A 24494-nucleotide genomic window follows, 5' to 3' on the forward strand; every position below is an offset into this window, starting at 1 on the left:
GTTATTGTCTCTGTCGTCCAGCACAACATTTATATAGAATGTACTTATTTCTACCATGCCAGCTTTTAAACAAATTACACAAACAACATGCCATCCGTTCGTTGATGGGCTGCCGTTCCCTTCCCCTCCTCCTTTGTCACCATCAAGAGCACTTTTTTCCATCCATTTGTTGTTGCTTTCTGTTTTGCGCTGTGTTGTCGTCCACTGACATTAGCTCAAATAAAGCCCACCCCTCGTCCCCCCTTCCCCATCGAGCAGTGTGCGGGCGTCGGATTTGGACTCATTAGGCAGCTTCAGCTGCTGGTGTCAAAATTGCTTTGGCCATGCGCCTTTCTCTCTGTGTGCCAGTCTGTGTGTATGTGTGTGTAGAGAGGTGTGTGTGTGTGTGGGTAAACATGACGCCTAATGAGAAAGAAACTTACTCTACTATTTGAGTTTGTTTTTCGGCGTTGTACGCCGCTTTTCTGTTTGCCAAGTTGCATGGAGGCATGGCGGCATGGCAGCATGTGGCATGTGGCAAGGTGCGAGGCGCTGTGCTGCTTGAAGCACAACACAAACAAAAACAGATTGTTTACAGCCAGAATCTCATTGTGGGTAACCTAATATCTTCTATCTAGCTTAGCATATAATCAAAGGCCATATTAAAATTAGAATTCAAATGAATTCAATTTGATATCTTGTGCGTCGTGTGCGCTAAATCAAACGAAACTAATCCACAAGTTAAATATAGGCAGCACATTTATTTCGAATTTTCAATTGAGATATTTTAATTCACTGGAATTTACATTATTCATACACCATTTAATTCAGCATTAAAGACAAACTCAAGTAGCATAATTAAATTTCTTTTTTGGTTTTGTTGGTTTTGTTGATGTGATTTTCATGAAATTATTGCGGTTATTGTTATTCTTTAATACATCAAAGATTAACAATTAATTATCATAAATAGCAGCAAATATTATTGAAGAGCAATCGAAACACGACACGACTGAAAAGGGAAAAACAAGGGCACTGGAATCGAAATTAATTAAAATGCATCAATTCAATTGCCGTAACGCTGGAGTCAAGGATGTTTTTACATCGAGCAATGGAAAATCAGAGACGAGAGCAATTCTGATTTGCCACAGAAATATGCAAATTACACAATTTTGAGATCATAGCTTACTGAGCATTGAGCAATAAGCAAAGGAAGGTACCAAAGGAGCATCAGCAGCGCAGACACGTAATGGCAGCGGGCACAGACAGGACACTGTTCGTATATAGTATAGAGAGAGCGAGAGAGAGAGAGAAAGACTAGGACATGGCACAAACTCTGGTGGCAAAAGCATCGCTAATTACTTGCTCATTATGTCGGCTATTTAGCTTTAATTACGCCAAGCGCCATCCATGACAAGGGCGACAACGAGACACACACACACACATACACACATAGATAGCATGACACACTGACACTCACTCACACACATACACTCGAAGCGGTATTCAACGGCAAAAACTCGCTAAAATTTGCCTGGCAAACAGCAAAAGCAACAGCAACAAACATTGAAGCCTTTCACTTTTCACCTGGCATCGCAACGCCGTTAGCCTTCCCTTCGGGTTGTGTCCTGCTCTTAGTCCTTAAATGTGCAACGTTTTCTATTCAAGTGCCGCAATAGCAAAATGGTGAGGAGTGAGTGCGCAGTGAGTGCCTCGGGGTTAGGGAATTAGAAGGTTGTGGCATTGCGATGATGATGCTGCGCCAATTTTGCAGGCTTTCAAAGAGAGTATTTCACCCTCATTCGTGGTCTGCCCTAGGGGCTGATAATGTGCACTATTACGCAAGTAATATGCTTAACTCGTATTTTAAAAGCGCTTTTCATAAGTTTAATATACTAAATCGATTATTAGTTTAGTCATACTTCCTTTTAATTAACTTTAATTTACACACTTAATTCGTGTGAAATGCACAAATGCGTTTGAGTTCTGTTTTTTACACCCGCTACCCATAGGGTAGAAGGGTATTATAGGTTTATGGTTGCAGGAAAGTTATGTAACGAGCAGAAGGACCCCATAAAGCTTATTGATTCTTGATCAGCGTATACAGTTGAGACGATATAGCAATGTCTTTCTGGATATTAGAGGCTATAAGACAAAGAGAGATAAAAACAGTATTTAAGATTTCTGAAAATTTGGTTGCGATCAAATAAAAGTTTTCAAAGTTATTTAAGAAATGTTTTTGTATTGCAAAAAACATTTACTGCAATCGAGTGTTGGTTTGCTACGGCTGACAATCTGGTATATTTTGTACTCTATGGTATATTTTGAGTATAGTAACCTATAAATATACCAAAAATGTAAGCCTTAACATATTTACGGCACATTTTAATATTTTTGCGACACAATTTGGTGTTTTGTGGTATATTTTTGGTATATTTGTAGAACATGGCTTTATTGAAAATATGTAACGGGCATCTCGCAGTCGGGCACACTCGACTTTCAGCCTTTTTTACTTGTTTTTTTTTTAGAGGGTTGGACGAAGGGGTTGCTGATAATTTAAATGAATTATGCCGCACACATATTTATATGCATTTCTTTTTTTTATATTCTTTTTAAACTTGCTTTAATCCGCATTTGTGTAATGAGTTGGAAGCACTTAATGCTGGCCGTCAAACAATTACCCTCCCATCCAAAAAACACTCACAGAGACCATTCAATCATTCACATCATATTACTGAAGATGAAGTTAAGCGAAATTGAAAAACAAACTCACCTCCGAAAAACAACAGAACACATGAGTTTGAGTTTGGGTTGACAGCAGCGTCAGCTTGCCTTCAAAATGATGTCAGCATTAGTGACTGATCCATGATGGGCTGCCGCCGCCGCCCAAGAAATTTTCATAAGCGAAGGCACTTGATGCCACATCCCTTTTTGAATATTAGTGTGTGTGTGTGTGTGTGTGTGAGTGGTTCACCTGCATGGTTCTATACCTCTCAGCTGCCACATGCCACTCGTCAGGTATTATCTTTCGCCACAAAAGAACGTTAACAAAACAAATATTTGCCAAAGAGTTGATTGTGTCAGTCAGAGGTCAAGGACACCCAAGACAAACTACATCTAAGAAAATATCCATCACATTTGAGTTGTTTATTCCCTGCAGCTTACATCAATACAATCTCTTTATAGGGTATTTACAAGTGCAGCTACTTACAAGTTTTAAAATGTATTTGAGTGCGTGGGTGGGCGGGTCGTATTGTAATTTCATTATTTGCAGCGCTCAGGCATAAAAAAGGGATATCTTGTCGCCATGTGAACGAGCCGCTGTTGCTGTTGCTGCTGCCCTTGTCATGAGCTGGACCGCTGTCTGTGTGTCAGAGTGTGTGTGTGTGTGTGTGCGTGGGTCTGCTTAAGCATTTATTTACAGAGGAGAGACAAGCACCACCAGAGATGACAGACTGTCTATTCAATCAGCGAGCCAGTCAGCCACTCAGCCAGACAGACACACGCACGCACACAGAAAGACTGACAGCCAGTCAAAGAGACAGACAGACAGACAGATAGATAGACTGAGGACTGAGGTATTACGCATGCTGTCCTTGGCACGTGCTTTAAGCAAGTGCAAATTAAAATGAAATGCGGAATAAAACAGTTCTTTTGTGGACAACACAAAAAGAAAATGCATATATGGAAAAATTAAAAACGAAATCGAAAGGCCAAGTTGATGTCGATATTAAATTGGTTAATTATTCGAGCACTTCAATCGATCAATGAGGCTGAAGCTGATATTAATGCGTAAAAATTGTGGCTGGCCGAAGCAGTTTTGCGGTTAAGGAAGCTGAATTCCAACAGCAATAAATGATAAATGCATTAAATTGCCCGCAGAGAGAACAATCACTGACCGTTGTTGCAGCAACAGCAACAGCAGCAGTTGCAAGTGTCGAGGCGTGGAAAATGCGTTTCCACTTGCATTGGCAATTGAAGTGGAAATGGAATGCCAGCCAGCGTAGTTCAACCTAAGTCCATCAGCAGCAGCCACTTTATGCACACAGAGAGAAAGAGAGTTCTTCTGTTTGTGCCCGATTCCATTTTAATGCGACTGATGCCGACCGTTGCCATTGCTATGGCACTAAAACGGTTCACATTGAGTCCGCAGGACACCAAATTGTATGGCAATGATTTCATAAATGGCCTTTTCCCCGAAAATTGCATAGAGCGCAGTGCGCGCAATGCCAAACGCGGCAACACAACTTGTTGGCCCTTTTCAAAATGCAGTCGAAATGGCAGTCAAAATGAACTGCGCTCAATTGCAGCGAGAAGACAGACGACAGAGTGAGATAGAGTCAGACAGAGATGGGTAGCTTAAATGTTTGAGGAGGAGGAGGAGGAGAAAGCAAAACTGCAAAAGCCTTTTGTTAGGCGAGCTGCGTTTTTGGTCAAAAGGCAACAGCAGAAGGATTAAAAAGCAATTGCCCTGGCACAGACAACGATGATGTTGCTGCTGCTGTCGTTGCTTTTGCTGTTGCTTTTGCTGTGGGGCAACCAATGTCAATTTCGTGGAATTTGGCTCAACTTCCATTTCGAGTGCGTGTTGCATCCCAGCAAACAAAATATGATAGCGAACTGACTAGCTGACTAGTTGCTTCATTTCTAGTCCATCTCATATAGGAATATTTTGTAAGAATAATCGAAACTACAATTTCGATATTCAACTGTTGCATTTCAGTTGAATAGCAACGATTTAGTCGACTACAACAACGTACACACTTAAGTACAGGAGTAGATATGCGCTTTGTGGCTTGGAAAATGCTTTTCTTGTAGCAGCAAATTGTTAATGCTGTTTGGTAATCTGAACAACGCCACGCCCCACACACACACACATAAGAACTATAATAGTAACATTGACTGGCAGTGACCCACGACTAACTGCAGTTCGCCTCGCTCTGAACTCCTTCTCTAATGATAGTTGCAACTGGATTCTCTTGAGAGCCATTGCCAGGTTCAGCCGTGCAGAGCAGAGCACGATTTGGTGTGCGTTTATGCTTCGGTTACTGTCAGAATCACGCTAGTGTGTGTATTTGTGTTTGCGTTGTTGGCTGGCCATTGACATGGCCAAAAGGTGCTTGGGACCTGTTGGCCAATCGGACACGTACACATAAATATACTAATAACAATAATGCTTGGCACACGGTGAATGGATTCAATTTTAATTCGCAGACAAAGAGAAAACGAAACAGAGACGGAGACAGATAAAAAATTAAAAATAATCAAGTTCTGGACAGATTGTCATAGTAACAGACGCCACAAGAGGCAATTGTCGGAGTGGAAAAAAACGTTTTTCGTTGATTAGAATCAACATAAATAAAATTAATTGTTGCCGCTTCGTCTGCCACTCGCTTTGAGGGGTTGCATTCAATTTGATTATTAGCTCACTCACTCTCTCTCTTCTCGGCCCAGTCAAGTGAACCGCAGGCCAAGTGCAATTGCTGTCCTAGGGGGTTGCTTTTGGGCCAATTTTGCAATTGCTTTTGCTATTGCTGTTACTCCTGGCTTTGGCTCTGTGTGCGCGTCCCCTGGGCACTCGAGCAGACATCCAAAATATTCGTAATTATAATTTATTTACGCAAGCCCGGCTGGCTGGTTGGCGTCTGCTTGACTGCATAATTTGGGCTTGTTTTTTAATTGTGCTGCGCACAACTTGTATCTCTTTCATTGCGATTTCATGTTATTCATTCAATTCAAACAACTCTGAACTCGAAAGTCGCATAAATTGGTCACAATTGTTTCCTGAGTTATGGCATGGTTGTCATTATTATTGAAGTATGTTGCAGCTGTGTGTGAGTGTGTGTGTGTGTGTGTGGGAGGTCAGCACTTGGCACCGGCGTCGCGATTTTGCATCGAAAAATGATCAGGAAATTAAACACTTGACCCTCGGGGGCCGCAGTTGTTGCTGCCACTGCTGCTGCTGCTGCTGCTCTTTGGGCCCACTCATCAGCATGCGGTTGGCATAATAAGTATGCAAAATCTCTGGCAGCTGCAGTGGTCCCAGTCCCGGCAGTCGTATCCTGGTGCCGAAAGCCATAAATTACACAAAACTGACCACCACCAGAGCCAGTATTAGAACTAGCAGAACAGCAGTTGTGCGACAGGAAGGCACTGGCAGGCAGAGCAGGCGAGTGTCCAGCTGGGACCATGGTCAGCTTATAATATGCAAAATATGCGTACGGCTCTCTCTCTTCCAAGCACCCGATCCCCATGATTTCTGTGGCATAAGGAGAAAGAGAGAGAGAGAGAGAGACAATTACACAGATGCCGCTGGCAGGCGCTGCCAAAAACTACTACAACGAACCGAAAATCAGAATCAGAGTCACAGGCAGAGCCAGAGCCAGAGTAATTAAGCGCACCCCCTTCCACTACCGTGCCTCCATATCCCAGAGGTGTCATCTACATGAGAATAGGCCATAGGCCTATGACAATTGTTATGCTTTTCGCTTGCTGGCTGTTTTTTTGTGTGGGGCGAGGGGAATCGAAAACTCAACACAAATCAAGCTGAACTCGAGCAATCCATCTACTACTCTGCGATCGATAAATTCAGCAACATACTTTTCATTCATCGAGCTTCGATGGTGCTGCAAATGCCTAGCAGTTGAATGCAACCTCAAAGCCACCTGCCAATGCCATTGGCAATGCCACTTTGTCGGACAGACTATGTACCAAAAATCAAGACAAAGCCATGACGATCCGAACAACTTTGGTCGAAAAGTGTTGAAAGGTTTGCCAACTGCAAATTGCAGAGAAAGCTGCTTGCACATAGGCTTATCTAGCTGTCGATGAGGCTGCAACCAGTTGCTTTTGCCGCTGGCCATTGTTTGGCAGCATGATTTTTCAATTGGTTCTCCTGCGTATAGAAGGGAACAAGAGCATGCGGCCCTAATGCTTATTACAAACACATTCCGACGCTTACAAAATGTATGCGTCACAAACACAGAGTGCATACTGGGCTCCCAGTGGGAAGCCATAATCAATTTGTTGTTTTTATAATTTTAATTGAGGCTCCTCTGAATAGAGAAGCTTGGACTACTGAGAAAGCGGCACAAATTCTGTGTGTTGAGAGACTTAATGCTGAAATGCGTTTTGGCAATTTCCTAAACAAATATTGCTCAGTCGGATCAAAAGGTAAGAGTGTGTGCTGTGCTCTGTTATGTCTGCATCACACACACACACATTGGCAAAGACTTTGTTGGCCATTTGCATGAAATTGCATTCGAGAGAGAGGCAACTTTATAATCTGCACTGTAATTAAAATGCCTTCAAGATATTTTAGCAACATTTTCGAACATAACTTAAGCGCCTTTTGAGCCTTCTACTAACTATCTATCTCTCTCCCCTCTCTCTTTCATATTGCAGACGTCACGAATCTAGACTACGTCAAGGTAAATGCTGAGGCTGGCAAGAACGTGACCATACCATGTCCTGGTGTAACGGAGCATTCGCTGGTCGATACGCTGGTATGGAAGACGGCGTCGACGACAATCGCACAGTTTGCCAATCGCATTCCGTTGCTGCATAGTCCGCGGGTAAGCATCATCGAGATTTATACTATATATTGTTTATTTCACTGATCTATTATGTATAATACTCGAATGGATAAGAAATCTTCCCATAAGTAGCCACTCTCGACTATCGTGTCATATTAGAATTCATTACCCACTCGTTGCCACTGGCACTTTACGGTCCTGGGCCACTGGCACTTGAGTTGGGCCATTAAATATTTTTGGTTCTTAGCTGCCATTGCCGTTGCTAGACACCAAAAAAAAACAAAAGAAAGAAGCGAAAAGAAAAAAACGTAGCTGTTAAAATAATTGATAGCCAGTTAGTTTCAAGGCGGCTGTTTGAACTTTGCCACAGCGAAGAAAGCAGAGAGAGAGCACTGAAAGAAAGTGCAGCAAAAGTCACAAGAACTAAGTGGCTATCAGTGTGGGAGTCGGAGTTGCCTTGGCTGTGCAGCTGCTAGCAGACAGTTGGGGAGCCCAATATATATTTTTAATGTTTGATAGTTGTACTAAAATAAAAACGACGAGGCGCAAAAATGTTTTAAGTGGCTGCCAAGCTGCACAGGCACGAGCACGAGCACGGGCACGAGCACGGCACAAGCAAAACTCGACTTTAAACGCACTCGAGGGGCCACTGAGGCGCGGGCAAACAAAATGATGAAGAAGTTCTTCCAGCTGCAGTCTTGAAGCAGCAGCAGAAGCAGCAGAAGGCGACGATGTGGATGATGGCACACAATGGCTTGGGATAAGGAACTGCTGTTGCCCCCTCTCTATGGCTCCTCGTTTTGTGTTAAATGGCAAACTGGGACACTTGAGCTGCAGCCAAAGTTGGCGCCAAGCTAAACTAAGCAGAGCAGCGCAAGGCAGAGGTTGTTACCTGCTCCGGACTTTCGCTCATATTTCTTGGCCATTTTGGCCTTTGCCATTGCTCAATGTGGCGACGGCTGCGACGGTGTGCTTTATGCTTGGCTATTATGTGTATTAAAACTTTTTCACCCCAGTAGCTGCTGCTGCTTCATTTTATTACGACTGACACTACATACGCTTACCACACACACACACACACACACTAATACTCGCAAACTTAATCTTAAGCATCTATTAACTTTTGTTTTATGGCTGGGGCACAGAAATGATTCATGTTGCTGTCGCAACTTAAAAAAGGAGAGAGCTTAACTGGGTCTCGGCTATCTATTTGAGTGATTCCGTACAGTCCAAGTAAACAGAAATACTATCAGATTTATGCATATATATGTACATATAGTTGGGATTCCAAAATAACTCTGGAAATGCAATCAAGTTGCCTGGCAGTTGCAATAATTTGTTGCATGTAATTAAAATCTAGTTGCAAGTTCTTTGCAGTTCACTGCAGTCTGGCAATGTAAATTGAAAATCCGACTAGAAAAATTGGAAAATTGTTTGCGGCCAGCAGCAACAGCAACAGCAACAGCAGCAGCAGCTCTCTTGGTTATTGCTTAATAATAAAATCCAATCGAGCAACAAACTGCAGCTAAACTTCACCAGCCACCAGTCCGGTTGATGCCTGGGCAATTTGCCATAGAATTTTGTTCAAAAAATACACACACACACACTTACAGACATCGTTCAGATTACACAGTATACAACAATATCGTTAGATAAACGAGGCTGCTTCAAATAGACAGTGAAAAGTACTCGAACTGAAGTACACAAATAATTTATCACATGCAACAAAGTGTTGTTGCCAACCTCGCACAAAGCGTCACCAGACAGCATTTAAGTCTTTAAAGCAATCCTTGAGTCGACCCTCAGACAGTTGCAGTTTAACTGTCGTTGCGAGGCTTGCCCTTAGGCATATAATCTGTATTAGATTTCCTCGGAATAATGTCAAGTGCAAGCGCACAACACTCGGCTCTGGCCAAGGATATTAAATGTCATGAATTTATAAATGTTTCTAAATATCATTCAAGTAAAACTAACAAATCTAAAAGCCATTTACGAGCATTGCCCCAAACTCAATTTTCCCAGCTCAATTATGAGCACAAAAAGATTTTTACCAGCAGCAGCAACAGCAGAAACAACAGCATGAAATTTACCATTTGCATTGGAAACTTTTTCGGATACAGCTACAAATTGTCGCTAGAGTCAGAAGCTGGCCCCAATCTATGTACGTACATTCACATGGCCAGTTTAAGTGCTGACCATGCAGGCGACCAACTGACATCGTATAGGCTTCACGAATAGATAGCAATGTGGAGTGGTAAGGGGAGGGGAAGAGGGAGGTGAAATAGGTGGTCATGCAGCAAACTTGCTCTTGGTAACTTATTTGTCTTTTGTATTAAAAAGTTTGTGGAGCCTAAAGTAGAAACTCGTGTTGTCCACATTGTTGTCAGGCACTGTCAACATCTCTATGTCCGTTTGTTTTTGTGTTCATCCTCATCCCTACTAACCTCTGACTGGGTTTCGGTTTGGTTTTTGCCAACCTACTTTGACTGCACTTGTTTTGCACACGTTAAGGCAAATTTGTTTGTTATGCCAATTGATGGCAACCCAAAATAGATTAGGCTCCAACGAAAGCAACGAAACACTGTTCATTCGTTTCGAATTGCACTCGAAAGAAGTATGTTTTCAAAAGGATGTAATAATTACACACTGAAAATCCACTGGCATTTGACCCAAATACTATTTTTTTCGCAATTGCAGATACAGCTTTTGTCGGATAACTTTGGTTTGCAGTTCTCACCGGCGATGGCAAGCGATACCACAGAGTACATCTGTCTGGTCAATGATCGCCACATACCAGAGGCCATTGTGGATCTGTTGGTGCAAGGTGAGTTGCTCTTTCAATATTAAATACTTGAATATATTTTAATCATTATGTGTCATTCATTTCTTTTCTAATATTAGCGGAGAAATTTTAATTAAATACTTTTTTGTAGTTCAAATTGAAATGTTACACTTAACATTTTATAAAATTCTGTTTCGTATTAAATTCGTTTTTAAACTTAAGATGTTTAACCTATGTTCACCTCATCATTCCCTTATTAAATTCTTTTTAAATATTTAATCAACTGAGAAAATCACATTAAATACTTTTCGTTAGTTTAAAGTTGAAAGCGTATCGTGACTTCGGAGTGTTGCACTTATCTTTTGCTCATTATCTTCGTTTGCCTTTCATTCCACACACACACAGAGAGAAACACCCACGCACACTCGATACATTTGGCTTGGTTTGGCTTTTCTCATTTAATAAACGCCATAACTACATTATTGATTTATCCGGTTTCCTTCAATTTTGGTGATTTCATTTCAAGATACGTGTGTTCGTTCAGTTTGTTCAGTTTCTTTCCTTCTTCGTCTTCTTCTCCGGCTCCGGCTCTGTCTCTATCTCCTTTCGTGTCATGATTTCCATTTGCATTTCACTGATAGCTCTCGCATTTCTCTCATGTGCTGATGTGTTGTTTTTACATCTTTTTTCTTCATTTTCTTTCACACAGATGTGCCCGATCCACCGGAGCGTCCTTTGTTAATAAGTTTCACGTCACGCTCGGTGAACTTATCCTGGGCTCACTCGCAGCATCCACGGAATGCACCCGTGACGCATTTCATTATTGAAACTCGGTAAGTGTTGAATGCCAGCAGCGCACTCTCTTAAGATAATACTATAATTAATACATAATATGTGTATAGCTATGACTAGTTGGGTCACGCTGTGGTCAAGTGAACAGAGTACAGATTATTCAATGGGATTGCATTGCAAAAGGCAGACATTCAATTAAAATCATTCTTCATTTATTGCTTTCTCAACTGTCTTCTTGTGCGTCTTGTCGATTGTATATTGCACAGTTGTCACTGCCACGCCCACTCGTCTACACACAGACACACAGAGAAAGAGAATCATGCTGGGTACTTTAATTAATATGTGAAACGATATAACGGTACGCGAACACTATAGTACTCTATATATGAAAGGATACGCAACGCACTTCACTTGTGCTCCATTTAAATAGAAAAGAAAACACGCACATACACACACACCCACACAAGCTCAGTGCAGCGTGCAGCATGCAACGCATTTAACACACACACACACACGAACACACGCTTGAAGAAGCCCATGCAGAGGCGTTCTTGCAGCGGCTATTTTCCGAATAACTTGAACTCAATGCGGAGCATGAAATAAAAACGATTGCCGCCAGTGCAATACAAAGGCCAGAGAGCGCAGAGAATGCAAAAGAACTGAAAAGCGAAACTTTTTCAATAAATTCCCATCATCAGCAGCAGCAACGGCAGCAATGGCAGCTCCCCAGTAACTCCAGCCGCTGGGCTTTTAAAGGCATCGTCGGGGAAGAAGAAGTACATTGCGGCATTGCGGCGTGGAGCTCGTCGTTCTTCGCTCGTCGACCTGCAGAAGACACCGGGGCCGGCAATCGATGACAGGCAACTGGAAAGCAAAGCCTGTGGTGCATTTATGCAAAATAAGAAATAACCGAGGCACGCGTTGAATACACACCCACAAACAAACACTCACACACTCACACACACACACACCCACGCAAAAGTCGAACATGCGCGAGTGAATGGCATGCGAGGTATATGTAGCATACTTTTTTGGGCGTGCGCTCAATGAAGCCACCGACGCGACTGCAACAGCAACAACAACAGCAACAGCAATAGCGATGGCGACTGAGACGCTGACTGCATTTTATGTAAATTCCCATCGATGTGAAGTGATGTGAAGTGGGAGGTTGAGTTGTTGCCATTGTTGTTGGCATAGCACGCCTCTTATTTACATTTTCGCTTGATTCGGTTTATTTGCGCATATGCATGTGAATATGTGAGCGTGTGTGCGTGTGTGTGTGGGCAATGATATGGCGAATGTCTTTCGGTTTGCCTGCAAATTGAAAGACGATGACAACGACATGCTTCAGCTGAAATCTCGCTTCGCAAATCCACACTGAATGGCAATGCAATTGAAATAAGTTGAGGCGGTTGAAACGAAGTCGGTCCCCAAGCATGATTCTTCACATTAATACGACCCCATAAACAACTCACAGATACACACACACACATACACTCACATGTTTACTGTTGTGATTTGACATTAAAAGTTTATTGTGGCTTTTATGCAAACATATACTTACTTATAGCTGAGCACCTGCATCTGTTTAAGTGGGACAGACAAGCAAACAGATAAACAGACCGACAGACAGATGGACTGACAGATACTTCTGCTTATATTGACCAATTGTTGTTGATTTTTGGTTGCCATTCAGCACACACACACACACACAAGCAATAAATTTACAAACTGAAAACAAAGAGAAAAATCAATCATAATTTAAAACACTTGATTTATTCGTTTTCGCGAATGAAACGTAATCTATGCTGATTTCATCAATTATTTTCCGTCCACATTTTTTTTATTTTAATTTTTCTGCAAAATTAATTAATAAAACATAACAGTGAATGAACTTTCTGTTATTCTAAATGTAAAAAGAGTATTGTAATTGAATTACATTTGTTGGAAATGAATACAAAATAAATACAAAAACAAAAAGCCAACCAACAATGTGAATTTGGGTATTATTATATTATTTGTAACTGCAGCTCAACTTAATTTCTCATTATAAATTAAATTTTTCATTGTCGACTTATTATTTTGCATTTAATACTATATATTTTATTTATAACTGCTATGAAAAAAAAACAATATACAAAAACATTTCCAATTGTAAAGTTATTAGAAACTTGTTCAACACATTTAAAATGAAATTCGAGTATTTTGCATTTATCCGCGCATTATCTATGCAGTTCAATGTACTCTTATATTTTATATAGTTGTTTAACCACAAATAAATTTACATCTTTAAACAACTCGTGCGTGAACTTTGTCCTTACACACACACACACTCGCACACACGCTTATAAATACACGCGTACACAGATAGGACCATAAGCCATATGCTAAAAGCAGCAACAAATTTTAAGCGGCTTACAAAAAATGTTGTCTGCGTACAAGTGAATGTGTGTGTGTATGTGTGTGTTTTATACCGATTTAAACGCGGGTGTATGTGTGTGTGTGTGAGAAGCACGGGAATGGCCGCAAATTTATTTGCCATTGCGGTTACTTTGCTGTTTATTTTCTTGTTGTTCGCTGCCTGTCGCAGCGAGAGCTGTTTTTAGGCCCACAACATTTTTCAAAAGTTTTTGCCGCCCATTTTTCATGAAGTCGCCAAGACTTTTTTCCCCCGCAGCAGCAACAGCAACAGCAGCACAATAAACACAAACGTATATTACGTATACGTATGCATATGTGCCTTGCTCAGTTTGTTCCCATCTCCTCTGCCTCTTCCTCCTCGATCTCCGCAGCTCAGCCCGAAACAGCTTGTATTCGTTTTTACAAAATGCGCATTGACAACACAGTCACATCTGTTATACACACACACACACACACGCTCGGAGTCAAGCTGGCCACACGCATTTATTAATTTTAATGCTTTTTCATGGAAACTTACAAAAAATGTTTACCATTTTTTTTTTATTGGTAGTCAAATATTTTGTTATTTTATTCGTTTCGTTTTTTCTTTTCGCTCTCGGCGACATCTCATATTTAATGCATTTTTAATCACACATAAAAGCCGCTCATTCATCCCAAACTCGTTCAGCTGATGTTGTGCATAAGCCCTAATAACATAATGTGAGCAACAAGAACAACAAAACACACACACAAAAACACACAATACATATTCACATCCGTTTGTAACGTGCGTGAAATTTATGCAACCCGAAAAAAATAAGTAAAAAGAGAGAGAGCAAAAAAGATGCTAAATTTTTGCAAGTTTAAACAAAATTTACTGCACTTTGATATTGGTCATGAAAAATGCTCATTGGGCTCGGAACTCTCATCTCAGTCTCTGCCACAAATTTATGCGACAAAGCAGACCCCAATTTCCCCAGCACACAAATTTGTTGTTCTAAAATGGCGTTGCGGGGGCAGCTCTCCTAGTCTGCGTCTGTGTTTGTGTTGGTTTGGTAAAAATCGCATAAATATTTTAGTGCCTATGTGCGCCACACAAACGCCCGCTCGACCACACACATATTGTGTTATGCTGCTCAACGCCCATGGCTGCCACGCCCCATGCATTTCCATAATGCAACTCCTGCCTTTGCTTTATGCATACACAATAGGTTGGTTGATTGCAGCGCAAGCATGCCCAAAAAAAGGAAACTTAGCACTCTCAGGTGGCAATTGAGAAGAATACTATAAATATACCAAATCTTGGATAAATTATGAGATTAATTTATACACACTGACAGCAAGGAATAAAATCTTTTTTGCCGAAAATATTTTGAACATTCAATGAAAATGGGGATTTTAACAGAAGTGAAAGTTATTCAGAAAATTAAGTATACGTATTTTGATTGCTTAATGAAGTCAGTCTCTGTTTTAAAATATAAGCTTCATTTGATACTTCTTTTAAACATATTGTAGAGTTGTGATTCGTTTATTATGCATTAATCTTTTTACACCACACTACACTTGAAATATGAATGTTTCGATAAGAAAAGCAAGAAATTAGAAAATTATCAATGACGAGCCGATTGTGTGACGATAGAAAACATTATGAAAAGGTCACATTTATAAAAATTAAAAGAAATAAATGCTGTGCAGAAAATTAAGTATGCGCATCTTAACTTAAGCAGTTTCTTCTTTAAATTAGAAACTTAATTTCGTACTTTTATTCCATTAATCTTTATACACCATACAATACTTGAAATAAGAATGCGTCGATAAGAGAACGAAGAAATTACGGAATCATTAATAAATCTCCACTTGTAAAGGGCAAATAAATCACATTTCGTAACACTAAATATAAAGAAGATAAATAAATGAAAATATTTAATTTCGATAGATATAATATTATATTCTATTACATGCTTTTATCTTTATTTCTCAAACATATTTATCAATCTATTGCATTGATTATTTCTAGCGTATAAAATATTAATATTTCCCAATTTGTTCTTTCTACATTTGCAGCGAGGGCGAGGATGGCATTTGGGATCAAGTGGCGCGCATCTATACGAGAACGAATGCAACATCATATCAGGTGACCGGCCTGACGCCCTTCACCGTCTACAGCTTTCGCCTGCTGGCCGTTAACAAGCTGGGCGTGAGTCCGCCCTCCAAGGAGTCCTACTATATTGTGACGCTGCGTGAAGGTAAGCATTCAAGAGAGAGATCTGATCCTGACACGCGTAGTTGCTATATCACTCGCATATACTACTTAACTTATTTTATGACAGTGAGTCACATTAATTGCCCGACCGACTGACATGATACTTTTTACAATCGCATTAAATTTTCATTTGAATTTTATGCCAACTACGATTCAAGGCTGAGCGGAGCAGCGAAGTTACCTTTTAAGTGCTGCCTATGAAAAGCGGGAGGCTCATAAAGCGATACATGCCTTTAAGCCCCAAGTCATATATACGTTTAATTATTTTTACGTTTAACTCGGCTCGACTCGACTTGACTTCATCGCTTGTGTGCGACATTTGCCGCATGGCAAAGACATCAAAAACTACAACTTAATGGCTTGTTTACGAGATGTACTCTCGGTAGAGCGAAGCAATTTCAGCTGTTAAAGCCGTGTACCAAAAACTTAACATGCCACAAATTGATAAATATTGAAAGTGAGCTGTTGTCTATTGCTGCCTGCAGTGGTTAATGCATCGTTCTTTATGGGTGTGGCATTGACATTCCACCTGCTGCTGTTGCCGCTGCTGCCATGGACAATGATTAATAGTCGCAGCATAATTTTTGGAGCAAGCTGACCCCAAAAAGTCAGAGAAGTTTTCCATAGGCTTTAAGTGTGCATTGCGTACATTAATCACACAGTCCAAGAGGCACATAACAGCAACAGCAACACGCCTCTGCTGTCTCTTTTGCTGCTTGCCACCTTCCACCTCGAGTTGAAGTTGTGGCAGCGACCATATATCCAAGGGCGACAGCGACAAGCTATTAGCAACACATTTGTCTTAGGAGCAAACACTCGAAATGACGCCCGTTAAGGGACGCCGAATTGGCGTGAAATTCCATTTATGCCACAGCATATTGGAATGCTGCGTGGAGCAGCTGTGGCACAGCTATTGGTTGCAACTAGACACACATATGTACGTATATGTGGCTGCTGCAAATTAGTCAATAGTCTGCGGCCCGTACCTCATTAAGAGAGTGAACATATTGCGGGTTAGGGTTAAGAGCTAATGTCTCCCTCTCTCTCTTACTGGAATGCCTCGCATAGCTGCGGCATTTGCCAATTTGTATAAATTAAGCTTGTCGCCTGCATAAATTAGAGGCTCACACACACACACATACAGCAAGTGCTGTAGAAGTTTTCAATTTTCGGTTGATTCGATGTCAAAGTCAAAAGAAAATATCATTTAATTTATTTATAGCGTAGCGCAAGTGACAAGCTCTTTCCCACCATCCAACTTCACCCAAAAAGTCGCCGTCAATTCAGTCCGCTCACCTGACCATCAGACCAAAGCGTCAGGCCAGGCCAGCAGACGGCGTGAGACACACGCACCATTTAACTTGATGCGACACAGAGTGAAGTCGAGCAGGGAGCAAATCTCATGGCCGCATGAGCTCACGGCTCACGGCTCGCAGGTCGCAGCGCCCAAGCTCACGACTTAGGCGCGGGGCACTTGCAACTTATGTTGCGTGACAGTGACAACTTGACAATGCCACAGACAACGCAACGCAACGACGACTTGACGTCGACGACGACGACGACCCAAAACTGTACTGTGAGAGCCTAACTTTTTGTGCGGCATTTTTAATTTGAAATTTTTGAGTTTCCGCCAAGTTTTTGGCAGCCAAAAAACTTTATGCTCAAGCACCTACTCATCTCTCTCTCGCTCGCTCTCTCTCTCTCTTTCTATCACTTTCTTTGCTTGCAGCGCCCACGGGCAAACCAATACCAACGACAGCTCACAATACGTCCTCCACGTCGGTGTACATCTCATGGAAGCCACCATCGCCGGATACCATATTGGGCGAGTTTCTTGGCTATCGCATTACATATCGGCCACGCGATCGCAGTCCCAACGATACCAAGGAAATCTATATACGTGACAATACCGTCGAGGTAAGCGCAACAGCACACACACACACACAATAATTGAATTTCCAACATTTCTGACACTTTGCCGTATTGAAAACGCCAGCAGGCGCCACCAAATCGTGCACCCTATTGATTTCCCTTAAATATTCGCGAAGAGTCTCTGACACTGCCAGAGAAGTATCTTTCTGTCTGTCTATCTGCCTGGGTGTCCATTAGCCATCCATGCATGCAACGGAGCTCATACAATACCATTTCTGAATTGGACTTCAAGTATGCTAAAATATTCCCATATTGTCATTCGATGGGTTCTTTTTTTGGGGGAGTAATTTACACCTGCTGCCAAAAGGTGATTTTCTCACAGCCACGCCCACAGCGCCCATCAGCCACACATGTGGCTGGCACGAAAAAGCCAGCCAGCGTGTTTTGTTGCTTCAACCTGTCAGGTATCACTTCTGCCAAGGGGCTCATTTACCATATCTTGTAGTGGTCGCTATCACAAGCAATTTGTTAACGATTAGTTGAGAGCGAGGCTTACGCTTTCTGGGGGAGTATCACCGAGTACCGAGTGCATGTGTGTTTGTGTGTGTGTGCGGTATTTCTATATCTTTCAGATATCGCCTTCGCCCCTCCGTCACACACACACGCGACGCCACTAATGAAGTGTGGGAATGGGGCATTGATACCGATGCGGGTTGGCCCCAAAATGTGGCACGTGCTTAGAAACATGCCACCTGGGAATACCTTTAATGCCTAAAAAACATTTCGAGCTAAAAGCAATGTCTTAGGCCCGAAAGCAAGCTAACACCTAATAGCCAAGGGGATTCGAAACTTAGATATCCTGCCGGTCTACCTGTCTCTCTGCCTTACTATTTAAATTGTAAGCCCCCGAGGGCATAAACTGAAATTAGCTAATGACTTAGCAACGTGGGTCAAACACACACAGATTCAGATTTCTCGATTTACAGCCTTTATATTTGAGCTAGCCAATTAAATTGTTTAAAAAGGGTTTTTCGTGAATGCAAGTGACAGGCAATTAGATAGTATTCCACTTGATATGCATTTCTATTTTCGATAGGTTTGAAGAGTAATTTACGTATGAGTCCGTATGCAAATTAATTGTAGAGAAGGTTATTTATAAAAAGGAATAAAGCCTCAGACGAGCGTGCTCGACTGTGAGATACGCGATACTCGATACTCGCATAAAAGCAAAAATGTGTGGTATGCAAAAATGCTAGAAATATTCCAAGGTGCAAAATATACCACATTGTCAGGCAAAGCTGCTTAGACTCGGAAAAAGTAACAAAAGTATTTCTTAAATACAATTTAACATCGTATCGCAATCAAATTTTAAGGAATCATAGAATATAGTAAAAAAAATCAAAATTACGCTAGTTATTTGATTTGCATCGATTTGCAGAATAGGAATTATGCGTGCCAAAAATTTGAAACAAACATGATCTGCGATCAAATATAACAAGTGATGTCGAAATATATATCTATCTCTTATAGTCTCTGAGATCAAGGTATTCTTACTGACAGACAGACGGACATTGTTTTATCGTCTCGACTTTTCAATCTGATCAAGAATATATAGACTTTATGGGATCTGAGATGCACCCTTTTGCCTGTTACATACATTTAATGCAGGCACAATATTATAACACCATTTTACCCTATAGATAGAGAGTATAATACAAAATTATATTAAAAAATAAGCCAAGTTAACGTTGCCATACACTTTTATGACCAATATTAAAAACACATTAAATGCATAAATTATGTTTAATGCATAGTTTAAAGTGCTATGGCAATTTAAGCTGCTCCCGCTCTGCTCTTCGAATTTTATTCTATTTAGCGCAATAATATGCAGGGCATGTAATGCATTTTTGGGAATTTGCAGTATTTTCAATGCATGGTTATGGCAACGTTGAACGCTGCAGCTTGTGTTGTGGGCGGAGTAGGTACGGAGTGGGGCTTAAAATATGCAAAAATTATTAGCGATAATGCTCACGTACGACACTCGACGCGGCGTAGTTGCCTAAAATGCCAAAAAACTATGCGATGCCGCTTGAAGTGTGTCGCAGATCGGGAATAGCAAAAGGGAACAAGGGATCGGGAGGGGACATCATGTTCCGCTGATAGCAACGTGGCACGCTTTTGTGCTTGAGTGCATATTTTGCAGTTATCTAGACGCTGGCCCCGCAGGCTAAAAATACTAAAAAAAAAAAAACGAGGCGGAGAGAAAAAGCTGAGAGCTGAGCTGGTTGAGCTGGTTGAACTGCTGGCTGACGCTTTTCTCTATTCTTTTTGCATGTCAGTTGCATGTTGAAATATTATCCTTGCAGGCAGAAACGTGCGACTTCATTTTTTAAGTCGCTCTGCCAACTCGAGGGCATGGCTTTCTCTCTCTGTCTCTCTGTTTCACTATTCCCATATCACACCAAGCACCGTTAACTGTCAGAGACCCCGTTCTGTGACCCCAAACGTCGCCTGCAAACCCTTAACCACGCCTAGTTGGACAGCAGCAGCAGCAGCAGCAACTACAACTCTCTGGCTACATTGAGCTGTCACGTGTGAAACAGCCCTGAAGCTGCGCTAAATTTGCCAATTTTCTAATTAAAATTTCTGCGCCGTAAAGCATAAATTTCTCAGCTCCTTAACGTGGCTAAAATGTAACACAAAAGCCGAAACCAAGTGAAACACGCTTGTCGCGCGTCTAGTGCGAAAAACTTTAACTGCGAAATTTTGTTTGATTGTTTCGCCCCTAAATTGTTGTGGCACATTCCATTTCTCATGTTCGCTGACAGCCCAAGAATACATTTGAATAAGTTTTTTGGTTACACTTTCAGTTTCAGGGAGTTGCAAATCTCTCACTGCTAATTGCGAGATTTCCATCAGACGCGAATCGAAAGTGTTTGCGGCATTTGTGAGGCAATTTATCATACTTTCAGCTAAGCCATCTCGTCTCGGCTCTCGGCTCTATCAATTACAGTATATCAATTAACTGTGCTTGCCCTTGGGCATTGCCAAAACTTATTTTGGTGACCATAAAAGTGGCAGCAGTTGTAAATTTCGGGGCTCATTTACTGGCCACACTCGCGTCGCGTCCGGCTAGTACATAAAATGAAATTATATAGTGGCATTAGCGTTGCCAGAGCAACTAAAACCTCGCCTATTCACACTCACACACAGACACACAGAGAAAGATATATATGTGTGTTGTCGCTTGTTAAATCAAAGCGCTCGTTGGCCAGCTCTGGCGCCCAACAGCCACTTAAGCTTTTGGCATGGCAGTCAATCCGTTTCTAAGCACAGGCTTTGAGCCGTTCCAGGCACTGGCGAACCAACCGCTTTGTGGTCACAACCGACGAACAACAACAACAACAACTACAACACTAACAAAAGTACAAACAACAAAAAGGCAAAGCAAGCGGTTGAAAGCGACGCTCTAATGTATGCAACATAAATTGTGTGTTGTTGTTGTAGCAGCAGCCATTTTTGGTTTACCCTCAGCATACGTGTGTGTACGAGTGTGTGCAAGTGTGTGTGTCTATGTGTCACTGTGTGTAGTGAAAGCCAGCGGCTTGTTTTATGGTTTCGCACTGCCTTCTGACCTTTCGTTAAATTTTAATAAGCCGCACCAAACAGGATATGCTCTCTGCTGGAGCACCTAAGTAGTTTTTTCCTGGCTTCGATGCATCTGCAGTGATTGCTTTTGCACCCACTTATACTATGTTATACACGGCGCTATGCCATACATATTTATTTTTGTGTATGTGTTGCTACAATTAAGCAAGCAGTGCTTGCTGGCCGTGCAAGTCAATTTCCTCTTTTTGTGTGTGGGTGTGTGAGTGTGTGGGAGGCGGCGCACTTTGCCGCAGCAAATACATTTTTAAGAGCCGCCATTTTTTTTGTGCTTATTTGCCAACAACGCACAAAAGTATGCAATGCGCAATTTCCGTTCCAAGAAACGCCAGCAAAAAGGAAGTCTCAAGAATGCCGCATGCCACGAAGTTTACTCATTCAATATTATAAAGTATTATATGGAATTCTTAAGCACTCACATTGCATTTTCTCCACCTCCTTCTTTCTTCTTCTCTTGCAGAGCCACGAGATACAGAACCTACAAACATACACCCAATACAAGGTAACGGTGCAGGTGTTCAATCCGGAAGGCCTTGGTCCCGAAACAACGATACTGGTGATGACCGATGAAGGAGGTGAGTTCAAAGTACAAATTACGATTAGTTCGATTTGAAGATGACAAAACTTAGAAGCTTAAAGGATATTTGCAAGCACGAAATCACACCTGGTATTTAGTTTATTAAGACGTTCAAGTTCCAAATACACTTAACCACATTTGACTTCAATCGCTGGCAACTTGTGCTCAAAGAAGTCAGTGAAAAAGTTCGACAAGTGTAAGTCGAAGTGTATGTGGTCAGTGGCCACTTGGCCACTTGAACGGACAGTCAAAGCTGATTCCCAGATATTTGATTTATCTCTTTTGCATTTATGGACTGTGGCATCGTTTTGAGATGCTCAGAAATGCTGGGAAATGCAACTATTTCGCACATGTGGAAAATGTGCACATGTGCAGCTGTGCTGTTATGCTGTTATGCTGCTGTGCAACTGCTTATTGGAATACCAAGTGACCAGAAATTGACCAAGATACACATTCTGATCATATTCTGGTCAATACTCAGGCAACAACACTCAACAAAACAACAACTGCTTAAAAAAAAAAGAGAGGAGAAGTGCCACAACAAACAAATTCGGCTTTGTGTGCAGTTTTTTCTTCTTCACAATTTCTCAATTTAAATGTAGAAAAGAGCTCAGGCTTTGACTCGCTCGACCGCAAAATGTCTGTGCCATGCAATGAAGCAAACAAATAAAAGTTGAGCTAGACCAACCAACAGAAGCAGCAGCAAAAATATGGTACAATTTCTCATATTTCTGTTTCACCAGCTGCAACAGCAAACCAAGGCTCACACTACAAATACTATTTGCCCGGGCTAGAGAGAGAGAGAGGGATAGAGAAACAGAGTGGAGTCAAAATGTGCTTTGGTGTGGAATATAAATAAAAATTGCTTACTTAAACTTTTGCCATATGCTGCACATTCAGCAGCAAATCGAGGCAAGAACTGTTCAGGCATATCTTTTATGCGCCACGTTGCGATCTCCATTTCCCCCCGCGCTCATCTTCCTATTTCCTAGGAAATATTCGGTATTTTGTTTTGTTTGCCGCGGTCTAACGTGGACTTCCGTTCGCCGTTTGCCGTTTCAGTCTGAGGCACAGACGCCGCCATTAACGGAAGTCCTCAGACTGCCGTCGCCGGCCACACTGCCTTCAACTTCTACTTTGCGGAATGCTTAAGTAAATAATAACCATCGCACAATTCTCTTCTTTTCGTTACTTTTTTTCTGTTTTCTGTGTCTTTAATTTTTGGCAAAAGTCTTCGGCTAAGCTGTTTACTCTAGGGTAACTTCTGGGGCCAACTCTTTGATGCGCGAGCGAAGTCTTTTCGAAAAGTTGAAAGCTTAGCGCATAATTAACATATAATTCAGCGTAAAATCCGCTCAGTTCAAGCTGATTTTGTGGCAAATACAAAGAAAACCTTGACGACCAAAACAGAAGGTAGCAAATGCAACTTTTTAATACGCATTTCTCATTAAGAATACACGTAAAGGCGCGTCATGTAATATAAGGCAGGCAGGTTAAGAATTTATGTGAGGCAATATGAAATACACATATATTTTGCAATGCGGCAGGTTAGATGATGATATACATTCTCTTACTTGTACTTTGTCAGATTTGTTGTTTGCCTTCGGTCTTTGGCACATTTTCATAAGCGCCTTTGACTTGGACGAGCTGCTTTTGCCTTTGCTTCTTTGCGAACTTCTGCGCAATGTTCGCATCTGGCATAATTTTGTAATTTCATTTCATTTTTATTTTCCATCAGCTGGCTGCTTTTTTTTTGTGTTCAACTCGCATTTATTCTACGCTTTTTGGGCTGCCAGGTGCAGACAGGCAAGGCTTTCAAGGGATTTGCAGCAGCTTAGTCGACAAGTTTAAACAGCTGCGGATGCGGCTGTAGATGAGAGGATGACGCTGTGGATGATGCTGCTGGGTTGGGTTGAGTTTTGGGCAGAACAGGGCAGGGCACAAGCGGATACACGACTGCGACTGTGGCGCTGATGATGAGTTTGGCAACATGTAGGCAATGCCTTTGACAGTCTTGATTAATTAGTAGTAAGAAGGCCCTCAAAACTCAAATCAGACTTAATGAATTTCATTTCATTTTCAAATGTTTCATACTCGCTCTCTACCTCTCTTTCTCTTCTTTTACTCTTTTTGGTATGCGGCAGTCTGTTGCGTTTTGGGTTACATGCTGTGTGGCATGCGGCATGCGGCAACAGTGGCCGCATGTGGTGAACATTATGAGAGAAGCCATGCTGCAGCCGTCAACCCTTCTTAGAGTGAAGGACTTAAGCCCAAGCAACTGATAATACCTTTAACTCTAACGTCGCGAGCTTAGCCAAAAAAAAAATAGAGAAGAAATGAAAAGGACACGAGCTGAAGCAATTGCTAAGCAATTCTAAGGCTTCTCACATGTTTCGCCTTTATTCAATATTCCTTTAGTTGTTGCCTCGTGTTATTGTTATTACTGTGTTTTCTGCCGACTTTTAAATCCTGTCCTTGTGCCTGCACTTTGACTTCAAGCAGGCCCCGGCCAGGCTGTCTTTGATTAAAATTTTGCCACTTGCCTTCTACTGTTGCGTTTTAACTTTTGACATTGACCCAAGACACACTCTCCGACAATGGCTATATCTCTGGCTTTAGCTATAGCTCTGT

The 24494-nt window shown here is 41.6% G+C and overlaps 2 protein-coding genes across 5 annotated transcripts in view; one reads left to right on the top strand and one right to left on the bottom strand.

Moving 5' to 3' along the window:
• LOC132787507 (uncharacterized protein C2orf42 homolog) overlaps positions 1 to 24494 on the bottom strand; it is a 139686-nt gene that overhangs the window by 52980 nt on the left and 62212 nt on the right. The gene's annotated exons all lie outside the window — the stretch shown is intronic.
• The window catches only part of LOC132787506 (tyrosine-protein phosphatase 99A), a 110310-nt gene that overhangs the window by 29729 nt on the left and 56087 nt on the right, over positions 1 to 24494 (top strand). For all 4 annotated transcript variants that reach the window (XM_060794578.1, XM_060794579.1, XM_060794575.1 and 1 more), the window contains exons 3-8: positions 7381 to 7550; positions 10209 to 10335; positions 11003 to 11126; positions 15550 to 15731; positions 17478 to 17665; positions 21747 to 21861. In XM_060794578.1, coding sequence (XP_060650561.1) covers positions 7381 to 7550; positions 10209 to 10335; positions 11003 to 11126; positions 15550 to 15731; positions 17478 to 17665; positions 21747 to 21861 — 906 coding nt within the window. The remainder of the gene's footprint in view (positions 1 to 7380; positions 7551 to 10208; positions 10336 to 11002; positions 11127 to 15549; positions 15732 to 17477; positions 17666 to 21746; positions 21862 to 24494) is intronic.

Source organism: Drosophila nasuta, chromosome 2R, assembly GCF_023558535.2.
Source record: "Drosophila nasuta strain 15112-1781.00 chromosome 2R, ASM2355853v1, whole genome shotgun sequence".
Lineage (NCBI taxonomy): Eukaryota > Metazoa > Arthropoda > Insecta > Diptera > Drosophilidae > Drosophila > Drosophila nasuta.